This window comes from Fragaria vesca, linkage group LG7 (assembly GCF_000184155.1).
Source record: "Fragaria vesca subsp. vesca linkage group LG7, FraVesHawaii_1.0, whole genome shotgun sequence".
NCBI lineage: Eukaryota > Viridiplantae > Streptophyta > Magnoliopsida > Rosales > Rosaceae > Fragaria > Fragaria vesca.
The window spans coordinates 11,091,327-11,110,531 of NC_020497.1; the positions used below are offsets into that span (position 1 = coordinate 11,091,327).

Here is a 19,205-nt window from a genome sequence, read left to right on the forward strand (position 1 = left end):
AATATACCTGCATGTCTCCAGCCTTGCAACAAGCATTTATGAAAGACGTGTAGGAGTGTATATCAGGTTGAACCCCTTCACGTTTCATTTGCTGCATCAAGTCAGCAGCCTCCCAAACATCACCTCTTCGAGCCCATCTGCACCAAAAGGAAAAAAGGAAATCAGTGGACACCAAACAGGTCAAAAAACAGAAATTAGAATCAAAGAACAAGGAAAGATTATGCTGGGGAAGGTCATATAAAAATCGCATGAATATCTAGAAACCAAATTTCACAATTACAGTGAAAGTGTAATGATTTGAAGTATATCAGTGGACATCAAGATTTAACAAACCATACCCATCAACTAATATGTTGTACACGAAGGTGTTCCTTGGAATTTTTTGAGCACTCATTTCCTTGGTGACAGCTAAAGCACTCTGCATTTTGCCTGCTTTGCAACATGCCTTCAGCAATGCCTCATATGTGAAAACATCAATCTCTAGGCCATCATTCCTCAATTTGGAAAAATACTCGAAAGCTTTCCCAGTATCACCTAAAGATGCATAACCATTCATGATAGTTGTATATGTGTGTTGATTTGGACAAATTCCTGCAAGTGTCATCTCATCCAATATTTCAACAGCCTTGTCCATCTGCAAATGAAAAGAGATGATGCATGGGGTTACCACTGGAGTGAAGAGGCATTCTAAGCAAAGTGATATAAAGTACCAGGTTAGAAAAAATGTTCTTAAGTAGTGAAATGATATAAAACACTCATGTAACTATAAACACAAAAATAGATTGATTCCACAAAAGGAAACCCTGAAATGATATCATCATACAAATGGTCACCTGATGTTCTTAATTAGTGATCTAGACTTAAAAGGTTTTGATGACTGAACCACAATCTAGGGTGTCCACAACTATGTGATTTCTTTTAATTCTCATCAAAAGGAATCTCTCTTAAGAAGGACCCTCATCATGTTATACATTATATAGGTCAAGAATATTACCTGCCGCTTCTCCACAAGACCAAGAACTAGAGCATTGAAAGTATGCACAGTTGGAATACATCCACTCATCCTCATCATATCAAAAATCTCTAAGGCTCTTCTCATATCTCCAGCTCTTGCAAAACCATGTATTATTGGCATAAATGTACGTGACGTAGGTCTATGCCTCTCCTTCTGCATTTCTTTGACAGTGCGAACAGCCCGATTCATGTTACCCATTCCACAAAATGCTGTTATAATGTTATTATACAGGACTACATCGGGCTTCAGACCATCCTTCATCAAATCTTCTATAACTGCAAATGCATTAGCCCAGTCTTTTAACTTCAAGAACCCATTAATCAACATGGAGTACGTCTTCATGTTATGTTTTATGCCGGTTGTTTCCATCCTTTTACTGACTTCCAACGCTTTGGAAACTTTTCCGACCTGAAAGTGTAGGTATCGCCAAATGATATTGAATGTAGTTAGAGATGTAGCAGGATAAAAAAATAAATATGATTACATCAGAATCTATACTCTCAGCAAGAATCAAGGAATAGAAAACTGGAACCACAGGTAGGGAAATAAACTTCGTTCATTGTGGTCATTAAGAATATTTTGTTAGCTTCTCTTGAGGGTGAGAATGTTTTAACCACTAGTTTGACTGCCTGAAAACTTTTTTGTTGTTGGAAACATTTTGATGCCACTATGCCAGTCGAACCCACGAGCCAGCAGATGGATCAGCAGATAAAATGACAGAAGATTTTCAAGTGATTGATTATTACGTCACCAAACGATAGACACAATACTAAAAGGTGGTATTCTGCCTAAACTTACACCAGGTGTTTTTATTTTTGTTGGCAAAGTGGTGTATTAAGTAAACAGAAACCCATAATAATAGCAGAAAAGCATTTACCCAGCATCTATGGAAACTATTAATCATCACTTCTATGTGAAAATGATAAACACTGCATTACCTTAACGTAAAGATTGATCAGACATCCATAACTGATGATAGAAGGTGTGAAGCCACATTCCTATAGGAATCAGAAAGTGTTAGTGTCTGGAAAATAAGAGAGACAAGTCATTATGTACATTGAACAAATCTCTATTTCGTGTAATACGTGGTACTTAATCTTCTCGAAATAGTATGATAATTTTAAGTGCCGTAAAAGCTAACTTTCAAAGTCTGAAATGAAAGAGTTCAAAATTGATAGATTCCTTAGAGGCAAATGTGAAGGATAGGCTACTTCCCCGTACACCATGCATAAGTACTAGTAGTATATGTTATTTAATCATTTCATATACTTGCAACAAAGTGTAACATGTTAAGTTTCCAGGGAGAGAAGACCCTTTCAGTTATTAATCAGCTGGCAATTACATCTTCATTTAGCGCTAATTACTATTTTATAAGTTGAGAGCATAGACATGTTTAATCCCAATTAGTTAACCGTAAGTCATTAGAAGAAATGTTTTTGCACTTATATAACCAAGATTTATAAGAAAAAAAAATCAAGTTAAAACCACCAATATTTCAAAAAAAAAAATATCACGTATTAACTTCAACACAAAAGTATAGCATTGGCATGAGAACTATTTCAGCTAATCTTGTACCTTCAGTCGCTCAAATACAATCAAACATTTATCTTCGTCACCAACCATTGTGTAACCATCCATCATGGTGTGATATATGTCGATAGGAGCATCTATACCTGCTTCTTCCATTTCCCGTACCAAAGCCTCAGCTCGATCCATATTACATGTTTGACTGTATTTTAACAAAAAGTATATATAAAAAGAAGAGAAATAAACTTGACATACATGCAAAAATTCCTCAATATCAAACTTGGAGCACTACTGCTAGATATTAGATGATAAAGTAACTCGAGATAAGACAACTTCAATGAAGACTTCCTAATTAAGTAACAGTAAGAATTTGTCTATGCATAATGCCCACCAATTATATAATAATAAGACAGAACACTCACCAATGTGCATAAACAATATTCCCATAAATGATTGCATTTAGAGTTGTATGTCTCTCTTTGGCCTCCTTGAACCAGTCATCTGCAGCTCTTTGAAACGCCATAAGTGATATTAGAGTATGATATACTTCATATAAAGGTAAGAATTACTAGAGAATATCATCAGTCAACATACAGTAATGAAGTGAAAACCTAAATTGGTAGTATGTAGGAAAGAAACGAGGTGAGCCAACTGGAGAAGACACTTTGCTTTGATCAATGTCAATGTAGTTGTTCATCTTTCTTATTTGCCCAAATTCAAAATAAATTGTTACAGCTCAGTCATAACTGTAATGACTGTTATAGCCTTTTTCTTAATTATTTGTTTTATAGCCAGCCCAGGAATCCTCAAATCCACCAAAACTGCTTTAGACCTGGGGTCAAAACTGAGGCCTCCTGTCGAGCCCTACAATCTTCAGGACGCAGAAAACCGTAGCAAATTGCTCGGTTGATACCATGAGGAGATATCTCGACCCCAGACAATATGGGAACAAACTTTGTATCCTGACCATTGGTTTATTACTCCAATGTCCAACAACCAGATCGAGCTGGTCCGCTAAAATAGCACATATTCTTTTCCATTCATCAAAGGTATGAAAAGAGGGAAAACAAAACAAAAAAAAATTAAGAAATGTATATGTAGAATCCCCAATTTTAAAAAAAAAAAAAAAAAAAACAAAACAAACAAACAAACAAACAAAACAGATTAGGACAGTGTAGGAAGAGAAATTTAAATCGCAGTAGGGATGGACTTCGTTGGTCGCTAACCTATGGGCAATTGACATCCCTAGTCATGCTCAACTTAGATAACCACTTATGTTACCAACCTTGATGGAAGTTAGGATTTGGATCAATGAAACAACTGATCAAATGGTTAAGGGGTTAAGTGGCACTTTTTATAAGTCGACAGCTCATGAGATCATGGGTAAAAGTTCAGGAAGCATCACTCAAACTGGCCAACCAGAAATGTACTTTATGGACATAATGCAAACTAGTAATGTACGTGGTTACTCACTTGGCATTGCCAACTTTTGCAAATCCCCCAACTATAATACTGTAAGTCACCAAACTCATTTCAACACCCTCGTCCTTCATTTTCCTAACACAAGATAATGCTTCTTCCATGTCTCTGCCAACTGCATAAGCATGAATCAGGCTGCACGCAGTATAAAAAGTATTAATATCGGAAAGAGTATAGTATAAAGACTATTATTAGTATTATATCTTTGAATATAATTGGACATATTATGATTCACAATTCAGATAATTGAACATCCAATAACCCAATAACTTATTTAAACATTTTGAATTCCAATAACCTACTGGTTCCAGAAGACAAGTGCTTGACTTTACTTGGATAAGAATCCTTGTAACATGTTTTTCAAATTTTAAGGTTATGCAACATGAAGTTAGCCCCCCTAATTCCCACCCTCCCATTCATCAAACCAAAAGAAAGAAAGGAAGTTTGTTTCAACATATATAAGGTCATATGCATAAAAATCAGATAAAGAAATGAAAGCATTTATACTATTTCAATGTCTCCAAAAGGTCTAGTACACCTCAATACGGCTTTGAGTTAACATTAAAGGACGGACAGATATACTGAGTCCTCACCAAAATTACTTAGACTCTATCTTTTTGTGAAAAGAACCAAGTTTTTTTTATATGAACGAAATAGCAGGTGACATTGTCTGAATAAATTACAACAAGAAAACCAATTACACATTACTGAACTTAAGTCAAAAAATCTCTAATTCACATAAAAAGATGGATACCTATCACATCATTCCATATTGACAGTACCTAGAGTCTGGCAAAGAATCTCTAGCATCACTAACTACCAACTGGAGTCATTTTTTTAGACTTACTGATAATATCAAATGCAGTCTATCAACCGTTATCCGTAAACATGGCTGCAAATTACAGGGTAGAAAATGTGTTTATCCCACGATGGAAATAAGCCATATACGCAGACATTATCCAATCTGTGTTATTACCTCGTGTATACATGTGAAGTTGGCTCTATTCCTCTTGCTCTCATGCTCTCAAATGTTTCACGAGCACGATGCATATCCCCTCGCCTAGCATAATACTTGACCATCAGGCCATACTCTCCTCTAGAAGGCTGAAACAAACAAGCACAATAAACACTTATGAGATACTCTCTACCACACATTACTGAATATCCGGACATAGTTCTCAATAGCTGTGTTCTCATTGTTAGATAGAACATAACAATAATCCACGAAATGTATATGCACTACAACCAACCCTGTATGTCCTCATTTCTACCTTGTCAATCCTGTCGAAAGTGTTAACCACCGCCTGCCAGTTCTCCGGCGCCGTCTCCATAACCTTTCGCAACGCATTCCGAGAGCTCTGCCTCTCTTTGTGCCACTTAGACCGAGCCCTGAACTCCACACCGCCGTCACCGTCACCCTCCTCAATCCACCTCGCCCTCTCCTCAGCTCTGTCCTTCAATCTGCCCCCATCATCCAACCTAACACTCAGAACCCTCCCGTGAAACTCCACGCCGTCAAACTCCACCGCCTTCATGGCGGACTTGGCCGCATTGGGACCGCCGTATATAACAAATCCGAAGCCGGCGTTTCTCTCGGTGCTGTCGTGGCCCTTGATCAGAATCACGCTCGTGATCGGTCCGAATTGCCGGAAAAAATCCGAGAGCTCGTTTTTCTTGATCCAATTCGGTAAATTCCCGACGAATATCTTCCCTTCTTGCCGGAATTCGACTCTGGGCCGTCCCGGTTTCTTCTTCTTCGGCTCATTGTATTTAACTTCTTCTATTTCTTCTTCTTCGTCGGAGTCGTCTATATCCGGCGGAGGAGGAGAGAGCTTGCTGGTGAGCCAGAGCTTGTTGGTGAGAGAAGTGGTAATGGGAGGAGTGGGGACATGGGTGGGATTAGAGAGGTTCTTGAAGGGGTTAGAGGGGATTTTGGGGATGGGCTTGGTGGGGCGAGGAGGAGTGGTGATGGTTTTGGGGCGACGGAGTTGGTTGGAAGAGGGTTGAGAATTTGGGGGTTTGAGAGAGAAGGTGGTGGTGGGCTTGGGATAGTGGTAGTGATAGCGTGGGGTGGAGACTGAAAACTCCATTATCTGCTTCTGCTGCTGCTTCTGTTTTAGTACCACTGCTCACTCTTTCCCTTTGGACTTTGGAGGCAAAGTGTGTCACATGTATAATTGTTCTCCTTTTTTTTTGAGAATGTTGTTAGATTTCTTAGGGGTGTAATTCAAACTATTCAAGTGAGGAGAAATCCTCCATTTGAGTGAGGTTCCTTTTAACAGAAAGATCCTAGTGAGGAGAAATCTGCTCGACCAGAGGAGATTCCTTGAAGAGTACACAAAACAAGAGGGCATGATCATGTCATGTAAATTAGGAAATACTCCTTATTTGAGATGCTAATAAAAGAAATATCAATAAATAAGACCATAAATTCTCACTACATAAGTTAACATGTTAACATCAAACTTGAAAACCGAGAAGAAAACTTACAGACTATGTGCAAGGGTCTTCGTTGGTTCCTTGGATGATCAAGACCCTTGATATTGCTATTCTAGCAAACTAGTTTGGTACCATCTTCTTCTCTCATATATTCTGAAAACGAACTTTCTAGTTGATGCGTTTGAAGATTTTGTGTCATTCTTGGTCCTTTGAGGTATGTTGGTCTAGTTGTTGCTTACTCAAAAGGATACGCTTATCTCATTGTCGTACAAGCCTGACTAAAAATGTCCCCATCAACTAGCGAAATTGGGGTTGGATTGGAATCTCAAGGTTCCCACCATTATACAAAATGGTCAATGAGATTCTCAAAGGTAACATACCATCTTACCCCTTGATAATGTTGCTTAGGTCATTGCTATTCATGTACCAATTTATAACACCCCGTAGTTCTAATCACTTTAATATACTGCGCTTCATGGATGAGGAAACTTACTCCTCAAAAAAAAAAAAAAAAAAAAAAATAGTTGGTATGTCTTAGTCTTCCTATTAGTCTATATAATTGTTCTTCATACTGTTAGTGTGAGAGTTATATTGTTAAAATGTGCGACATTGTATAACATTGTATCACATCTAGTGACGGAGTCAGGATGAGAATGTCACATGAGTTTGTAGATACAAAAAATTTTGTTCGACGATGTGAGAAATTTTGATTAATTAATAAAGAACACACATACATAGGTAGGACGTAGTAAGTTTTACACTCAAACACATAAATAAAAACTAACTAAAATTTACTCTACGAGGCCCTAAAGCTTCAAAATCATTAATCACCTCCTCATTGTCAACCGCTTCAGCAAATTCTTTTTTAATGTGAAGCACCAAGCAATCATCAAGAAAATCATCCTCTATCTTATTTCTAAGTTTGTTTTTGATGATATTCATGGATGAAAAAGCTCTCTCAGTGGTTGCAGTCGAAATAGGAAGAGTCAACACCAAATAAAGCAACTATAGATCATAGGATAGAAGTATGATTTTCTTCTTTGAACAAGTTTTCGACATAAATCAGACATATTTTCTTCTTTGAACAAGTTTTCGACATAAATCAGACATAGAACCTAAGGTGTGAAATACTACGTCCTAAGTCATATCTTTCTTTATAATATGCACCCTCCAATTTCAAAGTAAGAAGGTCATCTTGCACAAAATCTTGAGAATAAAAGGTCCTAGCAAGGAGTACCTTTTGAGTTTTAAACAGGCTGAACTTATCATGAGGACCCAAAGTGGAAGTGAGCATAAAGAGTTCACAAGATCTGTCATTGAACCTCTTATTTAGCTCACTTAATTGAAAGTCAAGTACAGCATTGAATACCTCTACACAGATCACGTTCAATGGCAATGACATTGCCATGTGGATCAAACTCATTCCTTTGAGACCCAAGTAAAGGAGACTCTGAAGATGGCTCTTCAGTTACTACAACAGCAATTGAAGTGCTTACAAAAGCTTGTGAACTTCCACATGATGATGGTTGAACACTCTTTTTACTAAACCATGTACTTATATCTTTTTATCTAAGCCTTTTAACACGATCAATTTGTTCATCAAACATTATGTAAAATTCATCATCATATCATCTTGTATTTCTGTCAGACCATAATGGATGTGCTAATCAACTGATCAACATCAAGCTTTAATCTTAACCAAAAATAGATATATATCTGTGAAAGCATGCCCATAGAAATAAACAGCTAGTTAATTGAAAGAGCTTAAGAAGAAGATTATGCTTACCTAATTATGAAAGCTGATCGAGATCGATGTCTCCTAAATCCCAGTCTGAAGCAATGAGTTGGTTAACTTGGTTGTAGACTTGTAGTAGTACCTCTAAGGCTCTAAATCAGTTTCTCTGCCTTGAATACTACAAATTCATGTCGAAACAACAATCTAAATTTAGTAATCCCTAATGAATTAATTCTATAGTTTGATTCAAAGTTTAGGCAAAGAGCCATACCTGAGGAAGTAGGGATCGTGGACTGGGAATCTGGGATGGGCATCGGGCGACGGTGGCGAGAGTGACGGGCGACGGCGGCGAGAGTGACAGGCGACGACAACGCGAGCGACGGCCAATCGACGGTGGGCAAAGGATTTAGGTGTGGTTGTGTGCCTATGTTAGTGATTGAGATATCAAAGAACGAAAATGTAAACATCAAAACTATTTTTTTGTTTATATATATAGGAGTTGGTTTTTTTTTGGGCTTCACCTTCACTTGGGCTGGCTCCACCCCTAATCACAGCATAGATTCTCATATAACATTTTGAAATATGTCATCAACAAATAGATAAATTACCCTTAAATATTTATAGAATTATTACTTTATTTATATTTTGTGGGCATAGGATTATACTTGGCACTTGCTATGATACATTTTACAAAACTTGTCATGTAATTATTTATTTGTTAGAAGGGTGATGTAGTCCCTCTCTTTCTCCCCGTCCTACCTCCATTCTCTATCTTTTACTCTTATCCAAAAATCAAGAATTCATCTCTCTTCTGATCATTGTATAAAAAAAAATCTCTCTTCTTCTAGTCAAGAAAAAAGATACCAAAAAAGACCAAACTCATCTCTCTCTCCCTCCGTCCCTCCCCATCCCCACCTCCACTCTCAATTTGCCAATCCAAAACCCAGAACCCATTTCATATCTCTCTCTCTCTCTCTCTTAGTCTCTCACCAAAAACCCAAGAAGCCATGATTCATGAACACAAGAAACATTATTGCTTTCTTCCTCCTCCTTTTCTACCGTCGAGAATCTCAGCTTCAACTTAATATCAGGCTCGATCCTCACTTTGACAACCCACATGACAATCATATGGGTCTTGATATCAAGAGCTTGAACTTGATCCAAACCTCCGACCCAATTGTTCAATAGGTTGACTTGAGAGAACCAAATCGGATTTCGTCCAGAACTTCGACAAAAGGAACACAAACCAAATCAGATTTCGTCCCCATAGAGAGTATTCTAGTTTTGTTTTTAGGAAGAAATTGGTTCCCTTATAAATTTTGTTTCTATTTGGTAATGGTGGAGGAGATGATCGATAGGTATTTGAGAGAAATTTTTGGTGTCCACAGTAGCATCTGAGTTTTTGCTTGTATCATTCCTAGACAGACGAGTTTGCCCTCAAAAATGTAACGGAAAACATACAGACTAACACATAAACTAACGATATGTACTTAAGTTATATCAAATTTAAAACCTCAGACACCATTATGATATTTTCAAAAGTATATTCACATTAATTATCAGTCATCCATACTTCATGTACTGTTCTCAAAATTTTCCCTATACCGATGAAACCCAGAATTTAAGAAAGTCTCTTTTACGTCGTTATTACCTTTTACAAACTGAACAATAAAGCTCGTTACGAGTGTTTTAAATGACTCATCTTTGTTGAGAAATCTCATCAAATGCTCTTTTCCATCTCTTGATATAAATTTCCCTTTACATTGGGAATGGCTTATACATGAAGATAAAACCAAGTTTTTCAAAGTTGTACAAAACTGTTCCTCCTAGCACCCAGTCAAAACATTAGAACATAGATCACAAATAAATTCAACCACGTCTTTCATAACTACACATAATTTAAGTTTATCATACTTAATATGACACCATCAATCTGTCCATTTTAAGCATTTGTTTAGTCACATGGCACTAGTCACATGGCACTAGGGCGGTACAATGCCCTCATGTTGCTTATCTATAAAACAAAAAAACCAAAATGATGTACAATGAAATGAAACAATATATTGTTATATATATTGTCATATTGGAGAAAGTAAAGAGTTGATTAATCGAATGACGGTGAAAATTTGCATGGTTGTTGTAGTAGACAACGAGATAGAAGTTCTCTTAGTATTAATATGACAACCATATAACCATCTTGATAGAGATCAATCAGATTATCTTAAATGACGTCGAAGAATCGATGGCGAGGATTTTAGGAAGTTAGCAAATAGAAGTGAAAGTTGGCTCTGCGTTGCAAGCCTTAAACCCTAAATATTATTTGAAAAACTTTAGGAAGCACAAAAACTTCTACGAAAAAAAACTATAAAATTATTATTCGGGAATTAATTGTTTATCAAAAACCCTAAATATATTTTTGAGATAAATCCAACAACCAAATTAATTTGGAATCACACTTCCTACTTGACTCTAAATCTTGCAAGGTACTATATATAAATGACTAAATAAATTTTCTTGTTAATATATATGTTCATACATGATTATATTTTTATTACTCCATTCTTGTATGTAATTTACAGGTTAAAGGCACCACAAATATTGCATGCATTCCATAAGAGAAGATCATAAATGGAATAGATGTGGAGTGTGTGATGAAAGTAAGCTATGCTAGACGGTTCATGGAGAAAAATCATGATGCGCCTACTACGATGTTCTTGATTGCTAGCATGCAATCAAAGGTAATCTTAACTCGCTTAACTAAGAAAAAAAATAATGAATTGTTCACTGAGGTGATTAGAATGATTACATAACCTATAATCTCTTCCTTTATACATCGATCAATACTAAACAGAGAAGACAAAATCTTTCAATTCATTGTCGTTGGTACAAAATATAAAATGCATATGAGAAATATTAATTATGTTAAAGAAATTATGAAACAAACTTGTCTAGCTAGATTTGTCTCTTGCAATAGCTAAATGATAAGAGAAATTTTATATCCACACCTCAAATAACTTAATACACATCTCTTCCTCAATACACCACTTATTTAATTTCTCATTCGAATACACAGTTCGTTTCACATCCGTTTATGTTGTATATGGATGCAGTTGAATACATACCTTAAACTTTTTCGTTGAGAATATGAAGACTAGTCACTAATGAGGCTTGCTTCAACTGGAGTACCTTCTACTACGATTTCTTGCTTCAATTATGCTTTTAAGTAACTAGAGATGTAATATTTCAAAGAAGATACTAAACTATCACTTGTCGTTCCAACTTCTTTATTTGAATAGTTGATTAATGTTCTCTTTAGAAACTACAAATATTCCTACAAGTCATAAAACAAGAGCCACAACATTCATACTAGATCACCAAAGAAAGTAACAATGAAGACAACAAAATGCAGAATATACTAGAAGGCATTACTAAAATATGTCATAGGATTGGCACCATAAAACATATCATCATCCGTTTTGGAATGACTCAACAATTAAGAATGACCATCACAGTTGTTGGATGCCTTTGAATGATCTTCGAGTCTAATCTTTTCGATTAGATACTGTTTCTCTGCCTCGGTCTCCCTCAATTGCTGTCTTAGGTAACTGTTAGCATATTCTTCTTCCGACACAATAACAACCCTCTGGAGCCTCAGCACCTCTGGTTTCGCCTCATTGGCCTTGAGCTGGAACATGTCAGCTTCTGCAAATTTGAGCCTCACAATCTTCTCTAGCTGTTGAATTTGCATAATTTTTTTGTGCTTCTCCAGCATTAGTTCTTCATATTTCCTGGTCTTGTCAAGAAGTTCCATGTCACAAGCCTTAATAGCCATTCATGCTCTCTCGTAGATTCTCATCTTCTCATCATCATCTGCTCTCATTTCCATCTTCACTGTGGCAATCTTTTGCACGGCTATCTGCCTTTCACCCACCTTAAATTTCCAGGCTCTTTGGAGATGCTTGATCACAGATAGTATGGTAGCAATTTATTCTCCTATCAAAATGACACAAATACAAGCCTAAACTAGGAAGGATATCAAATACATTATTGAAAAATCAACTGATTAGAAATGTATTCCCAGTTACCTAATCGACTTTTAATTATATTATTGAGTCATAATTGCATAATCTACTCCTAATCTCTTGTTAATCAAATCATAATTACATAATCAAATGCCAATTAACTCATCACCTAGTCAACTCGTTGTTCAGTATTATCTGCATAATCTACTCCTAATCTCTCTCTTTAACCAAAGCATAGTTACATGATAATAATAATTGGTATATATGTTATTCTTTTTAGTTGAAACCAAATACTAGCTAAATAGTTCATCTGGCTGGTGTATAACATCTTCTATAAAAACTTAAATTTTTTGCTTATACCCCATGTTTCAGAAGCGGAAAGATTGTGTTCTACAAGTCATTTGCAGTTGCCTAAGTATTTATATTTGAAAAATTTTATATACACACCTCAAATAATTTAATACACATCCCTTCCTCAATGCACCAATTATTTAATTTCTCATTCGAATATTTTACTAAATACAAAGTACCTAAAATACCTTTAATCTAAAAATCCATGAAATATCATATTATGTGACTATATTAACACTATTATTACTGTATAATTAGTATATATTTACATAAATCAACATTTTATAGATGTTCATATCTATTACGTACTTGTATTAGTTCTTGAGAAATCATTACAAATTCATTTTTCATTTCAAATTGTTAAAAATGAAAATGATAAACAATATGAAAAATACATATCTGAATAGTGTGTTTGGGTGAAAAAGAAAATATGTGAAATATAACGAAACAGATGTTCATATGCATAACAATTACATCGTTTGACACTTTGACACTCTAAATTTAATCTTTAAGGACAAAAAAGAAATTAATTGATCATCCAAATGTCCTTACAAATTTTTTGTTTACTTTAATAGTTTCTCTAAATAAGTTCTCGATCTTAAAAATTTAATTTGTTTTAATTCACTTTATAAGTTTCCAAAAATAAGTTTTTAATATTTTAATTTGGTTTATATTTCACATTATTAGTTTCCAAATATAAGTTTGTTTTTAATAGTTAAATTGTATTACACATGCCTCTTTTGGTTATTTAACATACCAATCAATTCTGATTTGAAATATCAAATAATAAAGATGTGTATTAAGTTATTTGGGGTGTGTATTTAAAATTTCTCAATGATAAAACAAAAAAAACGTAGAAACCTAATGGTGAAACAAGTAGCCCACCAATTCAATAGTTTTTCATAATTTGATTGCAATTTCAATACAACCAATCTATGACGGATAATGTATCAAGGACTTGTTAATTATTACTATAGTAATCAAACTCATGTAAAATAATTCTTGAAACCCTAAAATTAAAACCCAGAATGTAGTTCCCCATAAATGAAGATAGAGCGTGAAATTACATAATGAAATTATGTAGTTCCCCATAAATTCGAATAAATAACATGAATTGAAAGTCTGAAACCCCAAAACATGGTCTCATTCCAAATTATACATTACATTTCAGCTAATGTAGAAAAGTGAACTCATGTCACTCGAAATCTTAAAATATATCAAAAGTAAGAATTTAAAAAAAGAAAGAAAACTAATTGGACACAATAACATCATCTGTTAACATTCAGTGTTTAAATCAAATTTTTAAAAACAGTAATCAACAAAGAACAAAAATAAAGTTTCTCTAGACTAACGGAAGTGGCAGTAACATACATCTCTCTCAAGAGGAATTTTCTCGATTCTCACTAATCTCTCAAGTGAGGATCTCACTACTCTTAATTACAAACTCTCTCTAATTTGGATGATTCTGCCCTTGATCTCAAACTATCTCAAACTGGAGCAAGTTCAGATGCCTTTGTTTTTGTACAATGATGCTTTTATATAGGCATTGCTCTATGGGAGGTTGTAAGTGCTTGTGAAGAAATGAAAAGTAAAATCGATCTTGTTTTTCTATTTCTCCCATTCAATGTTTTCATGTTAATTAACATTAATTGCATGCTTCTTTCAACAATCCATGACAAAGATTCCAAGCACCATCTTATACCACTTTTGTTTCCAAGCTTCAACATAAGCTGCTCCAAGCTTTCACAAAAGCTTATCTGTCCTATAGCTCTACCATGTAGATATAGCATACTTCAATTGATGGGTCACCAAATGTAATACCCTAGATTTTCATTTCAATTTTTCTTGTATTATTCCCTTATTTAATGAAGGATTATTTATGGAAATTCTTGGGGTTATGCGAAGTTGAAGTTTCGAGAGTTTATTTAAAGTGCGTTGACTTTTAAGAGGCCAAAAGTTGACTTTATTTTCCATAAGTTATCTTCGAAAACTTCTTTCATGAAAGTTGTAGAGTTTGTTGATACGAGTTCGTAGACATGCGGCACGTCTGAAACGGATGTCATATGAAGAAGTTAGGTTCATAGGAAGTTTGTTTTCGGGTTTGAAAAGGGTTTAAGTAGAAAAAATGTGTGTGGGATTAATTAGAGTAGAAAAAATGTGTGTGGGATTAATTAGAAACCCTAAAATCAGTTTCCCTCCTCTCTCTCTCTCTCTCCTCCCACCCGAGCTCCCCGAGCCTTCACCTTCTTCAGCCGAGTTCTTCCTCCTCCGGCCACCAAACCGGATGCCACCGGTCTCATTCAACTCCCATAGCTGCCCTCTCCATTTCTGGAGCAGTCCCGCCGCCTGGAAGCCGCCACGAAGCGGCAAAGCTGCTGCTGTCCCGCCGGAAAACCGGCGATTTCGACGCCGTTTCCGGCCAAGTTTAGGTGAGTCTTGATCCCCTCTTCCTCCTAGTAGTGTCTAGGCATAGTTGAAGCAAGTTTTTGAGGTTTTGAGGCCGGTTTTGTAGGTTTTGTAGTGTGATTTGCTGGTTACCTTTCGGGGCAGTTTCCGGCCGGTTCCGGCCAAAATTGGTTGAAGCCTCAGGTATGAAAGTTGATCCCCTTGCTGCAAGCTTCAACTTTGCTATTGAGAGTTTTCTCTAATTCGAAAGTCCATGGAGGCGCGTGGGGCCCACTCACCGCCGCCTGTGGCGGCGCGTGGCAGTGCGTCCGGTAGGATTGTCGCTTAGGTTGTTATGTTTTGGCTAGCTCTTGTTGTGGTGAGCTTATTGAGATGTAGAATTCCTAGGTTGTGAGCTTTGTTCATATGATAGGATTTTAAGAAGTTTGTTATTAGGTTTGGTTGAGGGTTGAGTTAGGATTTGAGGATTAGAGGCAGCCATTTTGGGTCTCTAAGTTCGATGACTTTGAAAAGTTGTACTCCCTTGAACTAAGGGTTAGTTAAGGGGTATTGTGATAACATATAGCATTTTATTACTATAGTTTTATTTGTGTGATTTTAGGTGATTTGTGATTTTGTGATTGGATTGCCTTCGTTGTGTTTGGGGTTTTGCAGCGGGATTTCTAGGTGAGTAAATCTCACCGAGGTTCACTTTTGAACCAATTTAATTATGGTCATGTGATGATGATAATGATGATGATGTTGGATTTAATAATATGCTTTTAATTGTTTTTAAAAATATATGAGCTTGATCGCCAACGGCTCATAGGTAAGATAAAACAAGTTTTCTTATATGCTATTTTTTAGATTCATGTGATCATAATTTTATTAATAATTGATAGATTATTCTTGTGGAATATTTATATTTTTTCTCATGTAAATATATCCATGTGGAAGGATATAATGTAAATATATCCATGTGGAAGGATATAATTTATGATGTGATATTGTGTTGTTGAGGATAATGATGTGATATTGTATTGTTGAGAATAATGATGTGATATTGTGTTGTTGAGGATAATGTTGTGATATTTTGATTGTTGGATAAATAGCCAAACCGGGTTCCAAGCCTTTAATTAAGTGATTGGTTGCGGTTAAAATGCTATTTATTATTTTTGTGTTTGATATTAGACAGTCAAACCGGGTTCCAAGCCTTTGGCCGGATGATTGGTTGCGGTTAGGAATAGAGCTCTAGTCCGTCTGTCAGTGTAGGTCATGGGAGATACTGTATGGTATCTGGGACCCATGGGTACACATATTGTTGTTGTAGGTCATGAGGGGTATTTTATTAAATATCTAGGACTCATGGGTACTTTTCTTGGGTAATGTGTTGGATGTGTGGTTTTTAATTATTGATCCAATCTCTCTTGTGGAATATTGGATGTGATAAATGTTGTGTTATTTTTGAGTTTACTCATACGAGCTTTTTAGCTTACCGGGTTTGTTGTTTACAACTCGGTGCACCAATTCTTGGTGTAGGGGTTAGACCTGCAGGTGAGGATCAGCAGGGTTGAGGCGGAGGCATAATGGCAGGGTTTTTTGTTGGGTTTTGCTGTACTCTGTATATTTTTTTATATTTGGGTTAGTCAGTATTGAACTCACGTGAGCGTTTTAATTTTCTTGACTTTCAAGTTTATGTAAACAAAGAACTGTAATTTTTAACTCAGTGTTGAGTTGTGTGAATTACATTTCCGCATTGAGTTTATTTTCCTTTTTTTTTTTTGTTTGAAACAGGTTTTGAGATTATAATATTTTAAGTTATATCATGCCAAAATTTTTAAAAATTTCCTTTCGAAAATTAGGGCGTGACACCAAAGCAACAGTTTCTCATGCTTTCTTTATGTGTAATTACCCACAATGGTTTCTTAGCTTCATATTTTGTCTTCTTAAGCATCTAAGGATGATGAGCTTCTATATAATTGTTACAGTAATGGATGTATTATCTGTCTTGCAGGGGTGGATCCAGCCCAAGGCTTGCTCAAGCCTTGGGCTAGAGCCTAGGTCAGTTTCTAAAGCCCAAAATTCTACCAAACCCCATATAAAAAAATAGTAAAAAAAATTAATTAGTCATAGACAACGTCGTTCTATGGACTATGAACTCCTTATTCCTCAAAGCCGATCTCCTCACTTCTCAGTTGAATCAGTTCCTCTGAAATACCTTAAACTCAATCCTTAATTGTCATCTGCTTGTTGTCGTTGCCCATCGCCGCCGCCTAGTTGCCGTCTCCCCGTGAGTCCTCAGTTGAGTCAGTTCCTCTTTAGTCTAAAACACTTTAAACTCAATCCCTAATTGGCTAATTGTCGTCTGCACTCGTTGTCACCCTTCTAATTATTGCCTACCCCGTCGCCGCCGCCCAGTCGTCGTCTCCTCATCTTTCTGTTCACTTCCCCATACCAGGTCTGTATTCTTACTCAATTAGTTTTGTGTAATTGTGTTCTGGGTAGTGGGTCGTGTTCATTTGGTCCATATCACCTCCATCACTTTCTCTCTGTGCTATGTTAGTATAGAATTTGAAGTATGAAATCCAAAAAAAATAGAACTTGAAGTCGTTAAGTAAGAAAGAGCTATCAAACATAACATGTTAGGCTGCTAGTATGCTACTAATGTAATTATATGCATTTTTCAATTGAATTGTTGTCTTGTTAAGTAATGAATTACTAAATTGCTGAAATAATAATTGGAATTACAGAATATCAGATGAACAAATTAATCGTGTAAAAAGGCATAGATCAAAAGATATCAGCACATGGTTTAGTAAAGTTCAACCATCATCATGTTCAAGTTCACAAGCCTCTGTAAGCACTCCAATTGCTATTGAAGTAACTGAAGAACCATCTTCATAGTCTCCTTTATTTGGGTCTAAGAGGAATGAGTTTGATCCACATGGCAATGTCAATGCCATTGAACGTGATATGGGCAAACGGTGTCCTTTATGGAAGTATCATGTGAATCAACGCGAAGCCGTTCGAAAAGCTTATGTTGCATTGGGTTCATGTCAACCTAAGCTGAAACATTATCCTCTTTCACTTCATGGGGCACAAAATCGTAAGTTTAACTTTGATTGGTTTGAAGGTTATTCATGGCTTGAGTACTCGGAGGATCAAGACAAGATATATTGTTTCCCTTGTTTTCTTTTTGAAAAAGAAAACCCTCTTCATCCTGCTTTTACTGTAGATAAGTTAAGAAATTGGAAGCAAAAGAGTGTGCTTACAGTACATATGGGGTTTATAGAGAGTCCACATTATGAAGCCATGAAGAAATGGCACTTCTTCAGAAATTTGGCTACATAAATTGAGAGAGTTTTTGTGAAAAGAACAACAAAATGGTGGAGCATAATTGATATAGATTGAAGGTTGTAATAGAGGGTGTGAGACTTCTAGCAAATCAAGGACAAGCTTTAGCAAACCAAGTGAATGTCTTTGCTTGTGGTGGAATAGCAATTAGGGGATCTGCTTCTCATGTGATGGGTTAGCAGCAAACTCTATATCCTTGAGTCTTGGGCTGCGACTTTTCATGGGGAGCACGGGAAAATAATACACCTTAATTTCTCCGAAGCTTCATTGGTCTTTCCACCAAGAGCTCCATTGCCTAAAAAGTATCTAGATTTATTAGCAGATAGCTTTTGGTTCAAGGAAAACAATTATGTTACAAGGAGATTTGTGTTTAATGTTAAAGCCATAACCACAACAATCGAAGAGCAAATGCGTGCCCAAGCCATCACGTAATGAGGCACTGAAATATTTTATTTGGAAATATCCAATGGCTTCTTGTCGATTACTTTCACCAGGTACTCATTATAAATTGTGATATATATTATCCTCAACACAACAACTCCTTAGGCCAAAACTTGAATCGTTTATCTGGTAATGTTTAACATTTTCAATATAATTAATTCTTGGTAATTTCGTTCATATTAATATATTTACTATATGTCTTTTTTTCATCTTCTGTATTGATGCAGGAGCATATAAGACAATATTTAATTAAAAATTCGTAATCTTTGATATTTTGTTATTAAGATAGTTTTAAGGAATTATATTATAATTATTAAGATTTACGTTTAATTAGCTTTCCTTTTTAGCTTTTTTTTTTGGCGAATTTCCTTTTTAGCTTGAGGCTACTTATTCTCCAAGTATTGTAACCCATATAAATATGAGTATTGTAATAGTTGTTAGGGAGTTTATGTTTTAT

General features: G+C 35.8%; 1 protein-coding gene across 1 annotated transcript in view; it reads right to left on the bottom strand.

Annotated features, from left to right (window-relative positions):
* Positions 1-6,111, bottom strand: part of LOC101309201 (pentatricopeptide repeat-containing protein At5g04810, chloroplastic-like) — a 6,942-nt gene extending 831 nt beyond the window's left edge. Inside the window, exons 1-9 of the mRNA XM_004308567.1 lie at positions 5,293-6,111; positions 4,998-5,125; positions 4,016-4,156; positions 2,965-3,051; positions 2,591-2,744; positions 1,954-2,013; positions 995-1,423; positions 339-634; positions 8-137 (exon numbers count right to left, since the gene is read on the bottom strand). Coding sequence (XP_004308615.1) covers positions 8-137; positions 339-634; positions 995-1,423; positions 1,954-2,013; positions 2,591-2,744; positions 2,965-3,051; positions 4,016-4,156; positions 4,998-5,125; positions 5,293-6,111 — 2,244 coding nt within the window. The remainder of the gene's footprint in view (positions 1-7; positions 138-338; positions 635-994; positions 1,424-1,953; positions 2,014-2,590; positions 2,745-2,964; positions 3,052-4,015; positions 4,157-4,997; positions 5,126-5,292) is intronic.
* Positions 6,112-19,205: the final 13,094 nt, after the last annotated feature.